The sequence below is a fragment of the Balaenoptera acutorostrata genome, chromosome 5 (assembly GCF_949987535.1).
Source record: "Balaenoptera acutorostrata chromosome 5, mBalAcu1.1, whole genome shotgun sequence".
In the NCBI taxonomy this organism is placed as follows: Eukaryota; Metazoa; Chordata; class Mammalia; order Artiodactyla; family Balaenopteridae; genus Balaenoptera; species Balaenoptera acutorostrata.
Window position 1 is genome coordinate 127574569 of NC_080068.1, and position 23977 is coordinate 127598545.

General features: G+C 34.9%; 1 protein-coding gene and 1 non-coding gene across 5 annotated transcripts in view; one reads left to right on the forward strand and one right to left on the reverse strand.

The window, feature by feature from the left end:
- Positions 1–23977, forward strand: part of FAT4 (FAT atypical cadherin 4) — a 171669-nt gene that overhangs the window by 79954 nt on the left and 67738 nt on the right. For 3 of the 4 annotated variants that reach the window (XM_057546733.1, XM_057546732.1, XM_057546735.1), the window contains 4 exons: positions 3935–4196; positions 6067–6417; positions 12549–13471; positions 14108–14282. In XM_057546733.1, coding sequence (XP_057402716.1) covers positions 3935–4196; positions 6067–6417; positions 12549–13471; positions 14108–14282 — 1711 coding nt within the window. The remainder of the gene's footprint in view (positions 1–3934; positions 4197–6066; positions 6418–12548; positions 13472–14107; positions 14283–23977) is intronic. The other variant, XM_057546734.1, reaches the window with a different exon arrangement.
- On the reverse strand, positions 1447–1553 carry LOC114236494 (U6 spliceosomal RNA). The gene has a single exon (XR_003622438.2). It is a non-coding gene; the product is annotated as a U6 spliceosomal RNA (small nuclear RNA).

The following is a 23977-nucleotide window of genomic DNA, read 5'->3' on the forward strand; positions in this document are numbered from 1 at the left end:
TCCCCTAGTTTCCAAATTCCATTTTAATAGGTCAGAATTGAGTGTAGTTGTTTTTCCCTGGACTGTTTTACCAGAATAATCGAATTCCTTGTGAAATAGAACAAATGGTACAGAACGTGGTCAGATTAGAAGTCTAAAATTCTTATTGAGTGTTTTTGTTAAACCATACAGTTACAATAAATATGTTAGATACTCTATGTACACCTGAATATACAAGATAAATGTGCATAGTATGTTAAACCCAGCTGTTCCATTACTAAATTAAAGTGTTCTTTGAGGTATTCACGTTACTAAATTTTAAGGTTGGCTTAGGGAATGCAGTACAAATATAGCAAATGTCACTAAACGTAAATTTTGAAAGAGTATTTTTGCCTTCGACTGTTAGAAATCATCCCCTTATATGTTTGGTCATGAAGATAAAATATATTTAATCTGTGATGGAAAAGATGTATGGAAACTTCAGCTGCTGAAATTTCCCAGCATGTCAGCTTTATAGTCTAAACACCCTAAATTTATATTCTTCCTAATATCTTCTGGAGAATTCTTAGCCTGTATATTTTAATAAATACCTTGCTATAGCTTAATATGGTAAAAAAAAAAGTATATTTGCTTTTTGTGAGTATATTTAAATCAAAAAGCAATTTTTGAAGTTAACAATTACAACACTACTTATACCTCAGTGTCAAGACTCAATATTACATATTAACAGGAAATCAGAAAATATTTTCCTTGGGATATATAGCAACTCTAATCAAATTTTTACTTAAATTATTTATTTGCAAACAACTCAGTCATCAAATACATTTAACTGGTTGTATTTCTTTTATAAGAAAATAATTAAAATAGGACTAAAAGTAACAATTAGCATTGTCATACACTTAAAGCTTCTCAAGGATTGTTCTAGGTCCTTTACACGTATAAGCACCTTTAATCCTCAGAGCAGCCCTATGTGGCAGGTATTATTACCAACCCGATTGTCCAGGTAAGGAAACACAGGCTTAAAGAGGTTAGGTAGTGGCCCAATGACACATAATTAATAAGTAGTAGAGCAAATATTCAAGCCCAAAACTATGACCCCAGAGCATCAGATCTCAACCAGTACAGTGTATAATATTTAACTCAATATTTCAATTATAATATACATATAAGTAAACATATCTAAATCAAACTGCTCATAATTGAAACAATATATAGGTAAGTTTATAAGAGATTTTTAAATACTGTAACGTTAGCATACCCCATCATCAAATCCAGATGGGTGCTTAATTTCTTTTTATTAATTTTTATTTGAGTACAGTTGCTTTACAATGTTGTGTTAGTTTCTGCTGTACAGCAAAGTGAATCAGCTATACATATACATATACCCCCTCTTTTTTTGGATTTCCTTCCCAGTTATGTTACCACAGAGCACTGAGTTCCCTGAGCTATACAGTAGATTCTCATTAGAAAAATATGGAACACTTCACGAATTTGTGTGTCATCCTTGCGCAGAGGCCATGCTAATCTCCTCTGTATCGTTCCAATTTTAGTATATGTGCTGCCGAAGTGAGCACTGGGTGCTTTAATTTTAATTTGTTTTAATTTCTTTATTTTTGACTCTGCTAAAATCTGTTCTTTCTTGAAACCTTCCCTTTAACCTCTGTGGCAGGCTGTCCTCTGGGTCTCCTAGGTCCCTCCCCCTCTTCCTCCCTTAGTCCCTGCCCCTTTTTCCCACTCTCTAAATGTAGTATTCAATCTTTATGCTGCTGTTCCTTTCTTGATCTATTCTAATTTAAATCCTCAACAAATCTTGTGGCCTCAGCTCTGACCTACATATATCGACCTTCAGATAGTTTTATGAAACCCCTTTTCAAATCTCTGACCACACAACCATTTCTATGGTTATGACCATTGCCACATAACCATTTCTATGAAACTATCCTTCAATCGCTTAACATACTATACATAAAACTATAAAATTTCACTGCATACTTTCTCCTGTGTCAAAGCAGATCCTATCCTGAGATGTCTTCAGCAAGAGTATTCTCCTAATTCACAGCCAAAGTAATTTGAAATTAAAGTTTTTTCCTTCTGTTTCACTTTTACACCCATTGCCTAGAGTTGTTAAAAGAAAGAAATGAGACTGAGTGAAGTAAGTCAGACACAGAAAAACAAATATCATATGATATTTTTTATATTTGGAAACTAAAAAAAGGGTACAAATGAATTTACTTACAGTACAGAAGTAGAGTCACAGATGTAGAAAACAAACTTATGGTTACCAGGGGATAAGGGCAGGGGGGAGGGATAAACTGGGAGTTTGGGATTGACATATACACATTACTATACATAAAATAGATAACTAATAAGAACCTACTGTATAGCACAGGGAACTCTACTCAATATTCTGCAATGGCCTATATGAGAAAATAATCTAAAAAAAGAGTGGAGATATATATATATATATATAACTGATTCACTTTACTGTACACCTGAAACTAACACAACATTGTAAATCAACTGCAATTAAAAAATAAAGAAAGAAATGAGAATATAGGGGAATGTTGAACAAATGAGAGATATTGTTACTGTTACCTCTATATCCAGTAACCTATCAGATCTTACTAATTTGTCCTGTGTATTATGTTTGGTACATAATAATTGAGAGTCTCATTTCTAGAGCAAGATAGCCAGGGTTCATATTTCTTTTTCTCAGTTTCTTTATCTTCAAAATTGGGGTAATAATAGTACGTACCCAACTGGATTACCTTTAAGTACCTAAACAATTAGTGCCCATGAAGTGATGTGCTCAGAGCAGTGCTTAGCACTTAATAAACACTTAATAAATGTTCTATTTTTCTCAACTTTTCCATTCCTTCTGCCAAATTCCTAGTTCATACCTCAGATTTTGAGTGCTACAGCTCTAAGATCTGAGAGAAAACAAGAATGGATCCCTGCTTTCATTTTACAGAACAGGGACTTGGAACCAGAAAATAATACAGATTGTATAGAGTTTCATCTTGAGGAAATAAAGCCCCAGTCTCTTGGGGCCAAACCTTACTCACTGTCTCCCTTCTCTGGCCTCTCCTCATTCTAGTCCGTCCTACACTATCGAGAGCCTTAAAAGATTGTTTTCAATTAAAACAAGATTAGTGGTTTCTTGGCCATACAATTCAATGTGTGTTACAACTGAGATTCTCCAATGTATACCCATAATCTAATACTTTAGCTTGATTTTTCTTCTTTTATTTTAGATTTAAACTCTCCACACTACCTAATTGGTCAAAATAATCCCTGTCTTTGGTTCTTACACTGCTTATTGCACGCCTCCATTTAGTGCTCGATTTGTTTAATTACCTTTTCATGAGCTCAGGGTCAGGCAGACTAGGGTTTGAAATCCACGCTCACACTTACAGCGTGACTCTGCATAAGTTAAATAGCATCTCGGAACCCCGTGTCTTCATTTGAGAAATAGTATCTCACGGAGCTGTGAACTGAAGCGAGATAATGCATACTTAGTGCTGTCACCAGGCCTGACACAGAGCAAGCCTTTAGCAAACCTCTGGTTATGTGGTTAATAGTATTAGCATCATTTGTATTTTCCATCTGTATATTTTAAGAATTAAAAAACATATAAATACTGAAGGTTGAGAATTGTTGTGTTATTTAATGGAGTGAATGGTATATATAAATACTGAGGGTTGAGATTCATTGTGTTATATAAATACTGAAATATACATATAAATACTGAAGGTTGAGATTTGTTGTTATTTAATGGAGTGAATGGTGAAAGACTATGTAATATACTACTCTGGCTTGTTACCTTTTGAAATCTTACAGTATCATGTGAAATTAAGCCCCAAAGCTTCACTTTGTCAAATACATATTCAGCACAAGGAGTGGTACTCTTACTGTTCTATTTCTAGCAGTTCAGATACTCATCTTTTTTTCCTAGGGTGCAAATGCTCTTGTCACATACACAATCATTAGTGGAGCCGATGACAGTTTCCGAATTGACCCTGAATCTGGAGATCTGATAGCTACCAAGAGGTTGGACAGGGAACGCCGTTCCAAATATTCCTTGCTGGTTCGTGCAGATGATGGTCTTCAGTCCTCAGATATGAGAATAAATATCACTGTCAGCGATGTGAACGACCACACACCCAAGTTCTCCAGGCCTGTGTACTCTTTTGACATCCCAGAAGACACTACCCCAGGTAGGTGGCACGCCCGTAAGTGTATTGGCAAGGATCACCTTTGACTGCAATTATGGACTATGTTTTGGCTACTCTTAAATTGTGACTAGTTTTTACCATATGCTACTAGGTATAAATGCTGGATTTTGAAATATTTTAATTAACCATCTTCACTACAATTCCCAAACAAATTTCTAGACTTTTGAGAGCAAATGAAGTTAGCCAATCATCTGATTACTAATTACAGATATTTCTGTTTCTGAAAGTATTTGTGACATGCATTGTGGATTTTTCTGGCAACCATAGTTTTGATAGCATTTTTCCACTTTAAAAATGTCTGATGTTCACTTTGTTATAAAGCAGAAACTAACACACCATTGTAAAGCAAGCATAGTCCAATAAAGATTAAAAAAAAAAAGTCTGATGTGATTATGTTGCTGTGCATAGAAAGAGCAAAGAAAAGCACATGAAAACCTGTCAATACTGGTTCTAATACTTACTAGGTGTGTGAACCAGGGCAGTGTATTCATTTCTCTTAGCTTCAGTTCCTTCTTTTGTATATGGAAACAACAATTCCTGTTAGAATTAGGGTAAAACATATATGAGTTTGCTAACATGGGGTTTGAGGATTAGCAGATGCTCAATAAATGTTAGTAGAATAGGAATCCTGAATTCCCACCTGGTCTATTTGAACATATTATGCTGTGACTGTTGAGTTTGTGTACCCAAAATCCATGTAATTGGTGTGGGTATGCTTCCTTCCCACTGTTGGAAATTCTTATCTAAAAGTGAAATTGTGCTCTGAATTACATTTAGAATGAGTTTGGAATAAGGCATATGTTTTAGAAACTCATTTGACAGAGGACTGAAACATTTATAGAAGCCTGCTTCTCACTAGTCCCCAAGATGAGTTATGCATGTCCTTCATGTAATTCCCATTACATTTCTTTCTCGCCTTAATTCTAGCAATGGTCATGATACTGACCAGGGTTCATGGCCTTCCACAGTCAATAGAAATTGACTAGAGGCCAGATAAGAAATTCAGGCAAGGCTTTATTGGGGCCCCTGCCCCCGCAGGAAGGAGCAAAAACAAGTAACAGGTTCCCTTGCTCGCTCCCTGAGGGGGGGCAAGCTGGTTCCTTATGTGGGGTCAGGGTAGGGGTGTGCCCAGGGGTCGGGCCAGAGGGGTGGCTTAGGTGTTCTGCCCACCCGTTTGTGGTGCTGAGTGCAGGGGGCATGCGCAGTACCCTGCTTTTGCTCCGACACCCAGTTTTTGTTCCTGGCTCTTCAGAAGTAGCAGTTGGTTTTTTTGGTCTTCTTTTTATCTCTTGGTCCAGAATTTGTCCCAACTGGGCATGCACACAGTTATTTTTAGTCCCATATAGTTTCTCTGTATTTGTTTTGCTTGAGGAGAGGTGTGTGCAGGTGTAAGCACTGCAGCACTGCAGCAAAGGGCCCCAGGTCCCAGCCTGTCTCGGTCATATGAGCTGTCAAGTGGTATCCCCTCGGCATAAGTTTGTGTTATTGCTTGGCATCCCCAGTTCCTGACACTAGCAATGGGCCCCAGTATATGCTCATTGAATTCATCAATATGTTTATGAATTGGTAGTGCCAGGTAGAAAAATAATGTCCAAAGTAGTGTTCATTCCCCAGAACATTTACATTGCAACGTAAGATCTACTGGATATCTAATATGCTCTACATTTTGATACTATTTGGGAATGTTGGTATCGGTGTTAATGTAGAAATCTACAGAATGTTGTGTTCATTATATTTTCATAGTAATTCTCTAGTTAAAATACTTTACTGTAGAAATAAAGTTTTTGATATCATAAGTATTCTCTTAGCAATACCCTGTCCCATTAATTTTAGACTCTTATTTTTCTGATAGGTTCTTTGGTAGCAGCTATTTTAGCTACAGATGATGACTCTGGTGTGAATGGAGAAATTACGTATATTGTAAATGAAGACGATGAAGATGGCACATTTTTCCTGAATCCAGTTACTGGAGTCTTTAATTTGACTCGAATATTAGATTATGAAGCACAGCAATATTATATTCTCACTGTTCGAGCTGAAGATGGTGGGGGACAATTTACTACCATTAGGGTTTATTTCAATATACTAGATGTAAATGATAATCCACCCATTTTCAGCTTGGATTCATACAGCACATCTTTAATGGAGAATCTACCTCTAGGATCTACTGTTCTTGTGTTTAATGTTACTGACGCAGATGATGGTATGTACTTTATTTTATATACTTAAACTTTATTAAAAAATATCATCAGCTTTAGCTCGTATTTCTTTACTGTGTGCAGCTGTCACAAAATCGCATTTTGTAAGTAGAGGTCCAAAGTTGAGGAATAGATTATAATTTAACTATAGAGGATGAAAAGATTAAGTATTTTGTTAGTTAATTTCTTATTTATAACAGTTACACAGCATGCCTTGTTATCATCTTATAAGCTTTTTAAACTTTATCTTTCTTTTTTTCTCCCTAACTGTATGACACTTTTTCAGGTTAGCAATGTAGAAGTCATAAAACAGCTTTTTGGTAGGTTTATGTCAGATAAATAACTACTTGCTTACATATATTCTTTTAACATGAAAAGGATAAAATATGGATGCAAAAGGAAAACCAAAGTCTCAAAAAATACTTAAGAATGCATGATTAGTTTTATATTTCTGACTGAAAACTCCTCAGAGTATTTTAGCAAGCTTTCATGCTTTGTCTCAAAGGACAGGTTCAGATCTCTTTAATTTATGCTATATAATCCAGTTGAGATTTTACATTAAGTCTAGACTTTACGATGTTTGATTTTTGCTTGATTTTTATTTATTTATTTGAAAAACTTTATTTTAAAATAGGACTCCCTTGGTCTTTCTTCTAAGACTAACTTGTATATACAAATATCAGATAATATAGGCTCAGAGATAACATTGTATAGATTATCAGTCTTTAACTAAACTGTTTGGAAAGTTAATACCTTGTTTTCCTTTCCACTGGATGCAGCTAAACGTTCAATCAGTTGAGAAAACAAGGGACATTATTTTAAGAGGAAATGGGTCTCTAGCCCAAGGATATGCCTCGTGACATAGGCATATCAACCTTAATTTAGAATTTCCTGGTTCTTGCTGACTTAAATGATTTATGTAATCTCAGAGTACCATTCTATCTCAACATTCTGCTCTATACTTAGTTTCCTTTCAGGAGTGTCCAGAATTGCCACTTAGAAAGATATGAGAGGCAAAGAGCACGGTATTTTAATACATGAAAATGCTTTCTTTAGAATTCATTAAGTACATTTTGAAGTTTTCCCCTCTTATTTAAGCACAGTTAATATTGGACACATAAATATACTTAAAATAGAAGTGCCTATAATGTTAGTTCTAGAAATTGCTAATAATATTAATAACAATAACCGACAATTGTCAAATACAGGTCGTCCCTTGGTATCTGCAGGGGATTGGTTCCAGGACCCCTACTGGTACCAAGATCCAAGATGCTCAAATCCTTTATGTAAAATGGTGTAGTATTTGCATATAATCTATGCACATCCTCCCATATAGATTACTAGATTAGTTATAATACCTAATACAATATAAATGCTATGTAAATAGTTGCCAGTGCATGGAAAATTCAAGTTTTGCTTTTTGGAAATTTTTGGAATCTTTCTTTCCCAAAAGTTTTGATCCATGGTGGTTGAATCTGTGGATGGGGAACCAACCAGCAAATATGATGGGCCACCTGTCCTTAGTATGTACCCAGTCCTGGCCTAAGAACATTGCTCAGTCTATTTCATGTACATCAGCCCAGCTCTGTAATTGTCTACCATTAGGCTTTATACACAACTGAGGTTAATCTTTATTTTGGATGTTGATTTCTCTATTATTATTGATATAAACTTAATTAATTTACCTGGTCTCTGGATATGAACTTTTTTTATTGGTTCCAACTTTTCTGTAGTGAAGAATTATCTGCCAGGTTTCATTGTGACTTATTTATTATGTATTAGAGAGAGTCCATTGTATCATAGGATTATGTGCAGCTCTAAAGTAAATTTCATTTATCCTCACACCTTGATTGTAGGGAACTGGGAAAATAGCAAATAAGACACTTTTTTTGTGAAAGCTGCTGGAATAATCCATGCAAGTATATGCACAGAAATGTGTTAACCATTGACTTCAAGTTACTTTTTATGGATTTTTTTTTTGCCTTTAATTGTGTTAGGTAAAAGTTTCAAGCTACATTTTTCCATTGTTTTAGTTTAGAATACTTTTATCAGTGTAATTTCCTGTACTTTGACCTAAAATATAGGACACAGTTTCTAATCTCTCTGAATTACAAGGATCATGATAAGACTGTACAAGGGTAACCTTCTTTGTTTAAAACTGCCAACTCAGTTATACTAAATAGTTCTCAACATATTTTACAAACAATATTATTTAGACTTTTCTAATTAGCAAATTCATTTTAATCTCTGATCAAGAGTTTTCAGATGAGAGAATATTGTCATCTTAAATGAAGACATTTTATATGGAAATAAATTTAACATTTTCTGTTACTTATATCTAAATTCTCTAAAAATAAAGCAAATATTTTATATCTAAAAATAAAGCAAATATTTTACTGTGTTCACAAGATAAGTAGCACATGTATTAATCTCAAGGCTTTGATGCATACAGTTAAGAAAGTATTATATTGAGGCAAAGTATTATAAAATGGAAGTTTCATGGAAATATTCTGGCTTTGATAATTATTACATTATCCTAGAAATAAATTCATAAACTCTTCAAAATATTGGGGAGTTGTAGAGTCATAAAGCAATTGTAATTATTGCTGAATAAATTTACTGATATATGCTTGGTACACAATGCAGATCATTTGACCTGTAAATGGGTTTCATATTCCAGGGACCTGATGACCTTGTTGGAACTGCTTCATAAAAGTGAATGCTATTTGCAAGAGTTCCATGTGTTATAGCTGTATGAAAAGTTGACAAATACTAATTCATCATAGAAATAATTAGACAATATTTATGGATTGTGAATAAATATACACATTTCATAGCAGAGCGACATACCTATAGTTATATGCTATATTTCCTGGAACTAAATTATTCTTAAGATTGAAATAAAAATCAACCAAAAAAAAAACAAAAAACCCTAACACAACCACACACACACAATAAAGCTGCCAGAAAGAAAGAAATAGTCATGTAAATAAACTGCTTTCAGAACATTGAACACAAATGGTTAGAAATATGAACTTTTCTAAGCTTAAAAATCTGGTGCTATGAAAGCCCACTAAATTCAAGTCCCAACACATATGAATAAATTATAGAATGCTAAAATAATATATTTAGTGATTCATGATTGGGATATTTGATGCAAGGAGCAGAGAGAGAAGAATGGCCTGAGCTCTCTATTTTTCAGGATAGTACAAAAGTTCAGGGAGAATTTTGAGTTTCAGTATGTCTACATGTATTTTCTAGATGTAGAGCACATGCCCAGAGTCGCTTAGACTTGACAGGAATGAAAAGTCCTTTTCTTTACAGTAAAGTCCATATATATGGCTTCCATGGCCTGTAATTGCAACCATAAGGTCTCAGTTCCTGAGATGACAGCTGTTTCTTAGATGATGCTGCAATATTTTGTGCAAAACTAGTTGTATTTCTATGTTTATTTTTTCAAAGATAATGATTGTTATCGTCAGTTCATTTTTAATGTTATCACCTGATACATTTGTCATTATAAATTTGAATATAGAACCAAATTTTTCTTTTTTCATAATTCTAAAGTTTAATATTTAGTACTTCCACCATCCACCTACTCCACTAAATGTTTTCCCTAAAAAGGAGGCTGTCCTGCTGTTTACAAGGCTATAAAATCTTGATATCATGTTCTCTTTTTGCCTCTGCAAGTTAATTGTTTACTCCAGGAAGTAGCATACACAGTGGACCAAGGGTGTTCAGATCCTTGATTTAATTACTTGCATTCCAGTTGATTTATGTAGAAATGTTAGGCCATCACTTTGTAGCCATCTGTAATTTTGTAAGTATTTTAAATTTCTTTTGGTCTTGGGCATGAAAGGTTTTATATGCTTACAGGGAACTATATCTCTGCTTGTTGGTATTATTTTTATCCAGATGTCTTCATAACTTTTTTCTCAATAATAATTGTGTATGAATTTGTGCCTCAAAGAATAGGAATTAAATATTTACTGATGGAGTTAGCCATAGGAAATGCAAAAAATTTCCTTAGAGAGTAATTCTATTTAAAAATATATTAAATATATACATATATAATATATATGGGTGTATATATCTTTAAAATCAAATTACTTTCTAAGTAATATATACATATATTGCACCAGTTGATGAAACTTTTTTTCTTTACATCAGTTGATAGAACTTTTCTTCCCCCCAAACCTGTGGAATTTTAAGTCAAAGAGTTGAAGTAGGCTGTTGAACTTGTTCTATCCAGATCTTAAAATTCTCTTTATCTCCTGCTGGTGAATTGAGTTGTGGCCTCCATTAGCTTTATTTATTCATATTTTTCCTGATCCTCAGAGTCCTAAGTATTTTGAACTTTATAGCCTCTGCTTTGTTCTCTTGTGAATAGTCTTAAATAAACTACAAAGATTAAAAGCCACAACTCTTAATGAGGAGAAAAATCCTACCTTTTCAAAGATCTACTCAATCCTTGTTTATCCTAGAAATTTTTGTGAATAAGCCAGTTCCCGAAAGTTATCTCCATAAATATTTTTCTCTGCATCAACATATTGACAAAAGACAATAGATAAGAGACTATTAAATCACAGGAAAACAGTAAGTCTAGCATTTTTTAAAAAAAAGAACAAGCAGACTTTACCTGGTAGAAAAAAAATCCTGCTACTCAACTAAACTTACCTTTATAACGATTGTAATGAGTTTAAAGAAAAGGCGAAAGCAAACTCAAATATTCGCAGAATCTTGAGAAAGAGTATTTTTCAAGAAATAAAAGAGGAAAAAGGCGATCAAATTGTTCTAGAAGACTTTTGGCAAAGAGTGGACATCATTTCTGACACCTGAATAGTTAAAATTAACTTCAGAAATATAGGAGCTGTTTGTAAGCAGTTTATGTAACTCAACAGATTTTCCCTAGCAGAAGATCCCAGAGTACAGTATCTTTATTAAGGATGAATTATCTAGATATACAATATGTTTCTTAGAAATTCTTATCCTCTGGTTGCCCAACAGCTTTATGATAAAATATAAAAGTACACATGACATTGTGCACCAGTGAAGAAAATGCTATTCTGGGGCAGAAAATATGATTTTTCTTTCTGTTTGCACTGCTTATCTGTTGTTTACCTTTAAATTATTTACTAAACTAATAGGTTGATCCATTCTTCATTTCATCTTTGTTAGAAGAATCTCTGCAATCATTTTATGAAATGAGGATTTATATATAATTATTTTTTACTTTTTATTTTATATGGGACTATAGTTGATTAACAATGTTGTGTTAGTTTCAGGTGTACAGAAAAGTGATTCAGTTATACATATACATGTATCTATTCGTTTTCAAATTCTTTTCCCATTTAGGTTGTTACATAATATTGAGCAGAGTTCCCTGTGCTATACAGCAGGTCCTTGACACATGTTCCTGGGAAAAATAGATAAAATATTATCTAAAAATAGCCCAAAAATAGTGTGAACCTTTATATTTGGAGACTTTTACTGCTAATATTTCTTTCAAAAATTACTTTTAAAACACTGTACATATACATAATAAAATTTGAAAGAGAATTATTTTCTCAAAGGCCATTAGCCAGATGCTTAATAGGAATTAAAAAGTATTTACTGGTTCTGACAAGAAATGTAAAAGTAGACTTAAAGCATCCATGACTAATGCCATACATCAGAAAATTTTATTACCCTTCTCTGAAAATTGGTGTCGGCCTCAATAAATTACTAAAGTGATAAATGTTTGGCTAGTAGTATAGTGTGGCACTGTTAATGTTGAACTCTCAGGAATTATGTGACAGAAATAAGTAAATGCATAGAAAAATATCCGCCCTCTGGAATATTTTTTTCCTCTTTATTTTTGTAATTTAGCATTTCAACACCATGGTAAATAGCCCACAGTGTATAGATCATTTGCTCACCAGATTGTAAACATCTTTTCAGATCAGACGTTGACAAGAAAAGGATTATGGGTTATGTATTACTTATAAAGAAAATTAACTGTGGCTAAATCATCTGTAAGGTGTGTGTGGAGGCATCATATATCAAATGTGCAGTTTCATATCATAAAAATTTTGGTGCAGTTTAGTTTGCAATCAGCACATATTTCAGAAAATTTAATTTTTCCCTTCCATTTCAGGCATCAACTCCCAGTTGGCTTACAGCATTGCTTCTGGTGATAGCCTTGGGCAGTTTACAGTTGACAAGAATGGGATACTGAAAGTCCAGAAAGCTTTGGATCGGGAAAGTCAGTCCTTCTACAATCTGGTCGTTCAAGTGCACGACCTGCCACAGCTTCCAGCCTCCAGATTCACAAGCACTGCTCAAGTCTCCATTATTTTGTTGGATGTAAATGATAACCCACCAACATTTCTTTCCCCTAAATTGACATACATTCCAGAAAACACACCTATTGATACCATTGTTTTCAAAGCGCAAGCAACTGACCCAGACAGTGGCCCAAATAGCTATATTGAGTACACCCTACTGAACCCTTCGGGAAACAAGTTCAGTATTGGGACCATTGATGGAGAAGTGAGACTCACTGGAGAACTGGATCGAGAAGAGGTTTCTAATTATACTCTAACAGTGGTGGCTACAGACAAAGGTCAACCATCTCTCTCTTCATCTACAGAGGTTGTAGTTATGGTACTTGACATCAACGATAATAACCCTGTTTTTGCACAGGCCATGTATAAAGTGGAGATTGATGAAAATACACTTACTGGAACGGATATAATACAAGTATCTGCAGCAGATGGAGATGGAGGTACAAATGGACAGGTCCGCTACGGCATTATTGATGGTAATGCCAATCAGGAATTTCGGATCGACTCAGTCACAGGTGCAATCACTGTGGCTAAGCCCTTGGATAGAGAGAAGACCCCTACTTACTTTTTAACTGTTCAGGCAACAGATCGGGGCAGCACCCCCAGAACCGATACCTCCACTGTCAGCGTTGTTCTACTGGATATTAATGATTTTGTTCCCATATTTGAGCTATCTCCCTATTCTGTAAATGTCCCTGAGAATTTGGGGACACTACCCAGAACAATTCTTCAGGTCAGTATATTTAAATAAAACAAATATTGTGTTCATTATAAGACTCTCTTTTAATTATAATGTACATGCTTCCCCCACTCTCTTCCTCTTTCTCATCCAAAAATGCTTACTTGCAGGTATAGCAAATCTTGAAAAGGACAGTTTTATGAAAATTATACCTAAGGACTTGTTGATTTCCTTGTAGATTAAATATTGCATTTCAGTTATATTCTTTTGTGTTTACTCATGTTGCACATATTTATGCATTTGTGTATTTTTTAATTTTGTTTCACTATAACAGTAATATCTGCACATGGTAAGAAAATAAAATGATGTAAAAGTATGAAAACTGTTACAAATGTTGTTCTCCCTTCCCTCTTTACAAATCCAACTACTTGGATGAAACTGCTGTTAAAATTTTTTGTGAAGCCTTCCAAAAATGCAATGTATGGCTTTTATGCCTAGTTTTGCACAAATAATGCATAGTACTCTGTACCATTTTAATTTTTTGCTTGAAACTTACAAACATGTCTTTGAAACCTTTTAATATTGGAACATATGGCTCTACCTCATTATTTTTAATGATACACTTTATTTCATGATATACATTTTGTTAGTTTTACTCTCATTCATGGTGTGTATTATTCTCTCCTATAGGTCGTGGCAAGAGATGACGATCAAGGTTCTAACAGCAAACTCTCATATGTTCTATTTGGTGGTAATGAAGACAATGCTTTTACTCTCTCATCTAGTGGAGAACTTCGAGTGACACAGAGTTTGGACCGTGAAACAAAGGAGCATTTTGTCTTGTTGATCACAGCTACAGATTCAGGTAAGTCTGTAATAATCTTGTTCAACTGTGAAGAATTTCTTCATAATATAAATAAATGGAAGTATTTTTGTCTATCATTAATTTAAATCTTTGTTGAAATTTACTAATACTTGGAACTCCAGTTGTATTTACATCATTTATAGAACATATATCACTTTATGAAATTTATATGTAAGTGGTAAGAGCTTAAGCACATTACAAGCAAAGCTCTATTCCTGTAAAACAAAATGTGTCCTTGCCTGGAAGGATGCCCCAGTACCTCTGGGGGGTGACTTGATGCTTTACCACTTGAGCTGCGGGGCATTGCAAATATTGGGTTGGCCAAAAAATTCTTTTAGGTTTTTGCAGAACAAAACCCAAACGAACTTTTTGGCCAACCCAATACTTTAGCTTTGAAAACATCCAAATTGTTCTAACTGGTCATGCAGATAAGAGAGTGGGTCCAGAGTTTTACTTCATTAGTCCTTTAGGTTCTGCAAAATTGTAAGTAGCCATAATAAGCATTTGATGAAACCTCACAGAGCTCCAAAAAGAGCAGTGAGAGCCCCGGGTTCTCATTGAGATAGCAGCGTAATGGACTACCATGGAGAGAAAGAGAAGCAGTATACGTTAGCTTTCAGCGTTTGGAAATAGTCATTACATAAAATTGTATAGCAAGTAGCATAAAATACAATCTATTAAAAAAGGAACATTACTGTTTACTGCTACATTATTTTGCATATATTGACTCTATTCATTAGTGTTGATCACTTCTAATTAAAAACTGAAACAACTAAAAGTTTGTTAAAGAACCATTATGCCTTGAAGAAAATAGGTATTGCTTAAATATTTTTTGAATGAATGAATGAATGAATGAATCATTGATCTACAAAAGTATCAGGGAATTATGAAACATTGTCTTTATGTAACACTCATTTATAAAAATTGTCACAACTTAGTATTTTAAGTGTTGAGGAATTTAGTAATGTTGACATATTTTAAAATTTTGTTGGAATTGTTTGAAGCCAAGGCAGATTTTGTTTGAAGCTCAAAGGACTGATGTTTTTTGTATATGTATATTCATGTAAATATGTGGCTCCTGCTATAGAAGAACAATTCTGAATTTTCAGATGAGCTGTTTTTACTGTGGTTGAAACGTTTTTGATGAATATAATATATCAATTTTTTTTATATATAACCAGTTTCGAAGTATACAATTTCATGTTACCACTTCTCATTAAAAAAGGAGATTTTAAGATTGAGTAATAATAAATTTATGTTAAGTATTCAAACGATAGTGCCATTGCTTATTAATCAAGGTGGCTCTGTCTATATATTATTTGCCATTTGCTTTTGGAAGTGTAATCATCTGAGACTATTATTTTATGAAAGAAAGAACTATTCTCTATATTTTTTAATGGGTGTGAATGACCATGTTACATTTCATGCAAACTATAAAATCCCAGAGAATGATGAACAGAATGTAGTGTGGTAACCACATAAAACTTAAACAAGTTGATCTGAAACATGTTTCATTATATGTGTAGGCAGTGCTTCTTGGTCAGTAGGTAAGCATTTTCATGTGAAAAATGCAGTCACTGCCACATTGCTCAAATCAATCCAGTATTCAAGAGTCACCTGGAGGGAAGAGAGGATGAAATGGAGTAGAAACTGGTAGAGGGTCAGATATTTAGAACCAAGGTTTTATTACGAAAACACCCCAGTCTCAGCTCTCCTCTCCAGTTCCTGGATGTGTGCAGTCAATTCTAGGCACGCACAATAACAGCCTTTGTGGAGGTCAAGTGGGGGAGGAGAAACCAGAACCAGGAATCTGGTCGCTAAGGCATCAGTCACTATAAAACTTGTTGCACAAGATGGTGTGTCACAAGTAGGTCACCCCAGGGTGAGGAGCAGATTGTGATTGTGAGAATGCAGTGCGGGGCAGGGCACAACCCACAGAAGTTCCCCATCAGAGGATTTGTACTTTGGAACATTCTAAAGTCAAAAGCCATGGTAGAGAAAGAATGTAATCATCTAGACAAGAGTGCCTGTTTTCAATCAAATCATTCTGAGAATTTAAAAATCTTTTTGTGTGCCTACAAAGCCAAGGGGGGATATTGTGAAGGGGAAGGGAATGCTTGTTTTTTTTGACATTTGGCAATCTGAGTCTTGCAGTTTGTCAGGTTTTACAGATATTAGCCCATTTCTATACATTACTTTTCTTTATTGTCTCAAAGACTTTGGCGCTTTTATTTCCACCCTACTTACAGTAAACCCCAGCTCACAGTGGTTAAATAATTTGCCCAGGATTACACCTCCAAGAAGTAGAAGAGCAGGATTCAGACCATAACATATCTGACTTCCAAGTTTAGTGTATATGAAGGTTTTAGTGTGGAGGTAAAGTAAATTTTGAAAAATATATTCATTTTCAAAATTATTTTATTTGCAAATTAAACCCAATACTATTCTATATAATATAATATAATGATAAAAGCTTTGAATATGAATTGATCTTGATTTGAATTCTGGTTCTGTCATAATTTTCTCCATGATTCAGGCAAAAAGTATCATCTCTCTCAATCTCAGTATCTTTCTCAGTAACATGGGGATAATAGTAATTACAAAATATTTTATTACAAGGTTTAATTGATACAACATATGTTAAATTGCTAAATATGCCTACCACATCACATATATAATGATTCAAAAAAGAATTGTGATCCATGCACTTTAAACATTTTAAAATTCTTAGAAATATTTGCCCTGTTCTTTATTACATAAGTATTCTTATTAGAAAATATGTGAATTGGTGTTAAAAAGCATTTTTAAAAATTGCAGTTCATATTTTTACATTTTATACATTACTACATTAAAAACTTTTATTGTGGTATCAGAGTTTTTTGCAAACTTCCAAAGAATATATTGCTTAGTAAGTGAGTGCTTAACCATTTAAAAACTGTAGTTCAGCCAAATTATGGTTAAGGAAGCCTTTGTGGGCTAGCCAGCAAGCTTAACCACCACTTATAATGCCGTTTCTCCATCAATATGACAGAACAAAAGGGACATTTCATTAGGAAAAAAAGAAAGAATGAAAGAAAAAGAAGGAAGGGAGGGAGGGAGGAAGAAAGAGAAAGAAAACTTGAAATGACAGAGTTAAAATTATTCTCTTCTAATACTCATAGGTGAGTCAGCCTGTTGGGAGGAACTTTCGCAAGTAGGAGGTTCAATAGAGCCTTGGTCTAAGTGAGCAGACTGCGCAAGAACCAAGTCCTGGTTCCAGGGAGCTGAACTGTGTGCATTCCTGATGCCATCAGTCTTGATGCTGGGGAAAATTGGGGATCTAGAATTCTTAATATAAGGACAAATAATGCAAGTGCAACTCTAATTTCTATGAAGGACCGTTGCCATTAAATGAAACATGTGAAGACCAAGTGTGTGTATATTCTACCCAATATTGAGATAGGAGAGTTAGTTATAGAGAGTGAAAATTCATATCATCAGTAAAATGAAAGTATCTGGAAGTTTGTCATTTAGGCTAATTAGCATGGTGGGAGACATAAATGAGATTCAGGGACACTGGTGCCTTGGTCACAGTATTTTGGCAGTCTTGGAAATTAGAGAATTGCTTGAATTTTGCCCCAAAGCACAGATTTTTATGAATGCTTTTTTGGGGGTTGCCTTGAAATGGACTGGTGTCTATGAGGCCACGGGAGTGTAAGTATTCAATTAGGTGTCTGAAGGTCATTTCATACAGATCACATGTAAAGCAATCAGAAATTGTGAAGTAAGTTGACTAGATGCTTTTAAGATTATTAAAACTCATATGTGACCATAATTTTATAGTCAATTCCTTTGTATACTTTTGGTATCATCGATATCCACTAGTATGGAAGAATGTGAGAGTTTCAGATATCGGGCTTCAGAATCTGCAGTTTAATCCTATACTCCAGGAATGAAGTCTCTAACACAGGATTTAGAATACTTATTCACTGCTATGATTTAAAAGTCAAATTGGTAGATGACATGAGAAAATTCAGAAAAATATGGCAGCTTTTAGGTCCCAGATGCGAAGTTATTCTCAAATTTGCAGTGTTCTAAGAACCAGGGAAATATCAGTGTTCTAAAGAAGGAAAAAAAATTGACAGTTTTATTCCTTAGCTCACAAATCACTTTTGCTTTGCTCTTTTAAAATTCTTACCCGATGGCAGCCCAAAGATGGGTCAACTTTGGCAATATGGCAGCGATTGAAGCAGCAGCTTACTTTTATCAGCAGATCTCTAAATCTTTGAATATTTTTGGAGAAAATACTAGCATTCCACTATCATCATATTTTTATTTACTGACTGCATGGCTATAGAGTAGGACATCTGGAAACTCTCTGACTACTCCTGTCTACTGCTTAAAATGAGCTGCACCCACACTATCCTATGTGCGTCGGACAGACTGTTACAATGTTAAGTGACAATACCAGGACAGAGTATAATAATTCTACCTCATTTTTTTCCTATAGGATTTACTTACTAAAGATTAACTTAATGACTACAACTCAAAGATGATATTTTGTTTGGTGATATTTTGTTTAACTGGTGTAATGAAAAGTATGGATATTCTGCCTTCAGTCTGTATTACTCATTGCTACTTCTTCTAGAAATGTGTACCAAGTAGAAACTCCTAGGAGGTTGAGGCTTCACCTAGGTGTAGTCATGCAGGACCTGCAGAGAGCCCAGCTCTCCGTGGTTCCTTCTAAGAGGGGAGCTGGCCCTAAAGCAGTTAATGTCCTTAACATGGTTTGGCATTCTGTTCCCAAGGACCCTTCCTTACAAAAGTTTTCCTTACCATTTTCTCATAAGTGCGATAAAAAAAAGAATATGTTTTAAATATGGTAAGTAGCAGGGAATTATCAGGGAACCCAGAGCAGTATACTTTCAAAAATTAATCCTAAGAATTAATTACAAAATGGAAGTATATCCTAAAGGTAAATACATAACTTTATAGTTAAAAAGAGGCTCAAATCCCACCTCCGCCACTTTCTAGGTACATGACCTTGAAGAAGTTACCATTGTGTTCATGTCTATAGAATGGAGACAGTAATTCCTATGTGAAAAACATATCGGCAGGAATAAATACGGAAATGACTTATTTTAGCTATTAATATTAGTAAACATACTTGCTGGACATCTTAATCTTCGTAAGGCCAAGTAAAATTTGTTGACTTCTGTCCACCCTAATCTCCGTAAATTATTCTCTGTCCCTGATTTCACAGTTGCTAAAGGCAAACCTTGTTATCATTCTTCATTCCTCTTTCTCTGTACTCCACATTCAACAGGTCCATTGACAAGTAGACTCTGCCTCAAAAAATGTCCTGAATTTATCCACTTTTCTTCATTTCCACTACCACCACTTTAGTCTAAGCCAGGGCTAATGTGAGAGCTTCCTAACTGCCTTTCTCCCCACAGTACCTTCTCCAACAAGCAACTAATGAACCTTAAAACCATAACTTAAATCGTCACACCCTGTTGCTTACTTAAAAACCCTTCAGTGATTTCCAAGAAGAAAAACTATATTTCTTACCATTGACCACATGGCATTAAATGACCTGACCTCTGTCCACCTATCTGACCCCTTCTGTCACCAACCCCTGGCTGCCTTTATCATGTGCCACCATTGGCCATTGTCACCTCCCGACTCAGTGTTCAGTATCTTCATGTTGGTTTGGCTGAAATTGGCCAATGCAGGAGTATTTACACCACAGAAGTCAGCAAACTTACGAATCAGGTGACTTGCTTCTGGAGAGCAGTTGCTAAACACTTATTGCAAATTGCCAGTGCCAGGTAACCTGGCCCCTTTATAAATGCTAACCTTTTCCTGCCCTTGGCCCTTTGCATTTGCACTTGTTTTCCATTCATGTCTTGGTCATTTTGTCATTACCTCTAGGTAAAATGTCAACTTCTCAGAAAGGACTTATCTGACTACCAATCGATGGTCCCACTTCCCATCTCTCCAGTGTCTCTATCACTTTAGCTTGTTGTGATTTCTTCTTAACACTAGTTACTATCTGAAATTATATGCGCATATAAAATATAATGTATCTGAGTATGTATAGTTTGTTTACCCCATCAGTAGCTGCCATCCTTCCAGTAGCATGTAAGCTTCCTAAGTCTTGTTCAAAACTGAATTCCCAGAAACACTCCGAACAGAACCTGTAACATAGCACTTGCTTGATAACATTTATTGAATGAATGAATGATCTAATGAGTGAAAAGTGATGATAATTAGTTATCAATTAATCACCATCCTGTTATTTTAATATGTAACTATTAATTCATATTTATTTACCATACTTATATTTATTTTATTATTATGTATTTAATTGCTTGCAGATTTTTCAAAGGACCTACCAAAAGGAAAAGTGCCAATATTTTTTAACTCACGGCTGAAATTCCAGAAGTTTTTGCTACATTGGTTGTGGTCATTCAAATTGACCCCTGCTTTGAAAAGCAGTGCAAGTGTTTTAAGGCTGTGTGGTGTTTAGTGTGATGTGATAAATTGCAGTCATATGTAAGGACCCACTGAAGCATTTTATGGCTTTAATTCACTTTCAAATGCTTAAAATACTGCTTGAGCTATATTCTCATGACTCTCCCCTGAACCTTCTGGCTCTTATTCAATTCTGTTATCTTGTAGATGTTTCTAGGTAGGTCTTATCTCTACTTTGTGCTGTGCTGCCTACCTTTTCTTAATCTGGTTCACTAACTCAAAATCTGCATAAACAGACACTGTGCTGTTGAAAAGTTTCAGCATTTGGCGATTCTCTTATATCTGGGCTTCCCAAAGCAAAAAAGTGTGAGCCTTCCATATCTCCTAAATACCCAACACCTTTTTAGCTACAAAAAAATATATCCTATATGTGGTATTTGGCTTCACATAGCTTAATACTAAAGGCCTATGATTCTTCACATTAATGTAATAAGAAAACTTTTGCTTGTTTTGAGTTTTGTTATGAAGATTTTGGTATTTAGACAAGCTATTCTAACAGATATGTATCTATATATGTAATTTTCCAGGTCTCTTAGAATTTTTTTTAACCTTCGATGATCTTCTGCCCTCACCAGTAAATTCAGAGTCTGTGAGCCATTAAAATCTGCTAGTACTCTTGCAAGGAACTGAATTATATACAAGAAAACCGTAAAACAAAATGATGTGACAATAAGGGGTTATTGCAGTTGTAACACAGTGTGTAATATGGAAGGATTTTAAAATAGAGCTAGAAATGAAAAAATTCTAAGCTAGAAAAATCTGACTTAAAATGATAATTTCATAGCCAGTAGACTTCTTGGAGATGAGCCAGTCCATTTCCTTTATTTTTGAGAAACAGAACTGAGGCCTGCGATAATTCAGCAGTTTGCCAGAGCTTTGCACACCCAGAGAGTGGCAGAGTCGGGCGCAATATCCAGGACTTCTGCCTTTCCACCGAGTTCCTGCTCACTTATACTGTATCCAAAAAATCAGGATCTTATGACTGTCTGCAAAACGTAGATTTCCAAAAACGTGATTTTAAGAAAGCTTTTCTTCTTTGCATCTTCTATGCTATTCATTGTACTCTAATGCACAAAACGTTCTACTGTTATTTTTCTTTTTGCAAGTACATAAATAAATGTTTCAAAATATTTTAAGTGAAGTCAAATCAATTGGAATCAGTAATTTCAATAGTGATTGTTTGGAAATGAGCTTCAATTTAGGCACTGTTCAAATTAAATTGCTAAGTAGGAGAAGATATAAAAAATTCATTAGACTTTACGGGTAGAAGATGATAATATTGCCAAATAGCCCTGCCAATTGTCATTTTGTATGTATTAAAACCAAACTATGATGGTAATTTAATAGACCTTATGAGTGAATTATGATTAGAGTCAATGAGACACATATGCTTCTATGGGCTGTACTGATGTGTAAAAAGCATCTTGACAGTGTTTTGTCAGAAAATATTTATGGAGAAGTCTCTCCCAGGTATTCTTCTAGGAACTGCAGATACAGTGGTGGAAAAAATGACAGTCTCTGTCTTCACAGAAGTTACATTCTAGTCAGAAAGATAGACAAAATATAATATGTAGGCCTAGAGTTATATGAGGTGCTATGAAGTTAAATGAAGCAGGTTAAGTGGTAGCAAAATAGGAATTGGAGGTATTATTTTTGATAGCACAGTCAGGACAGTGAAAGGTGAAGAACTGGGTAAACTTGCAGATGAAACAGCCCGGAGGCAGAGATCAAGTTGGCTATATCTAAAGAGCAAGAGGGCGTAGATGGCTGCGTCAGAGTAAAAGAGAGGAAGAGTCTTGGAAGATGAGGTAGGCAGAGGCTGGATCATCTAAACTTTTTAGGCCAGGGTAAGGAGCTTTAATTTTATTCAGAGTGAGGCCAAGTCTCATTAAAGCTTTGGACAGGGGAGCAACAGAGGATTTTGGAGAGATCTGGCTTTGTGGAGAAGAGATCTGGTTTTGTGGCAGTGGTGAAGACAGCAGTGGGAATAGAGATGGTGATTTAAAGGCCATGACAGCAGTCCCTGAGAGTGTTTGAAATTAGAGACAGTGTGGAGGTGGTGTGAATGAGCTAAATATTTTATCCCTTTTGAAGGTTGAGCCAATAGGACTTGATGATGGAACTGGAGGTACAGGAAGTTAGGAAAAGAGACAAATCAAGCATGAGTCCTAGAATATTGGCCAGAGAAATTTGGGGATGCAAAAACAAAAGTTTTTTTTTTTTTATTCCTCCGCGCCACGCGGCGTGTGGGATCTTAGTTCCCTGACAACCAGGGATGGGACCCACGTCCTCTGCATTGGAAACACAGAGTCTTAACCACTGGGCCACCAGGGAAGTCCCACGAAAGATTTTTAGGGTGGATTATCCTTAATTATTTTTTGGATATATTGTATTTTAGACATTATGAGATCTCCAGTGGAGATGTCAGGTAGATAGATATAAAAGTTTAGTTCCCAGAAAAGACGTTTGAGTAGAGATACAACTTGGGCAGTCAAACTTTAGAGGATATTCATTCTGTGCATGCTGAGTGCTTGTATATACCAGAGTTTGTACTATAGTATCTCATTTAATCTGATAACTGCCTTGTAAATTGGATTCCAATATTAGGGATTAAAAGTAAAACAAAAACAAAACTGAGTATTAGAGAAGGTAAGCAACTTGATTTAGGTCTGCAGCTGTTAATCAGTGGAAATAGGATTTGAAGCCATTAAACCTGATCAAGGAGACCATTTTTGAACCATTACTCAGTTTCCCACAGATTAGCTCATCTACCATATTATGTTTTATGTAAAACATGTTTAAAGAGTTTATTCTCTTTGGGTTAAATATTATTTTTATATTAAAAAGAGCACTGGTTTTTGCAGCAAAGGAAAAAAAAAGGAAAGAAACAACTTTTGGCTCTCTGCCAATAAGACAGCAAGTAAAATAAGACTATTCATGAATTCAAAATCAAAGGATTGCTGTTCTCATCAGATTAGGAAATGCATATCCAAGGGTTTTATAGAGTGCAAAGCAAATGTTAAATATTATACTAAGAATATAGAGTATGTACAATATACACATACATGCACATACAATAAGTCAGTTGGGCTGTATGTGTATTTGCATTTAATTTGTGGGTGGGTGATTAATCTGTGTACCAATTAAATACATTACCTTTATTTATCTGTTCTCAGTCT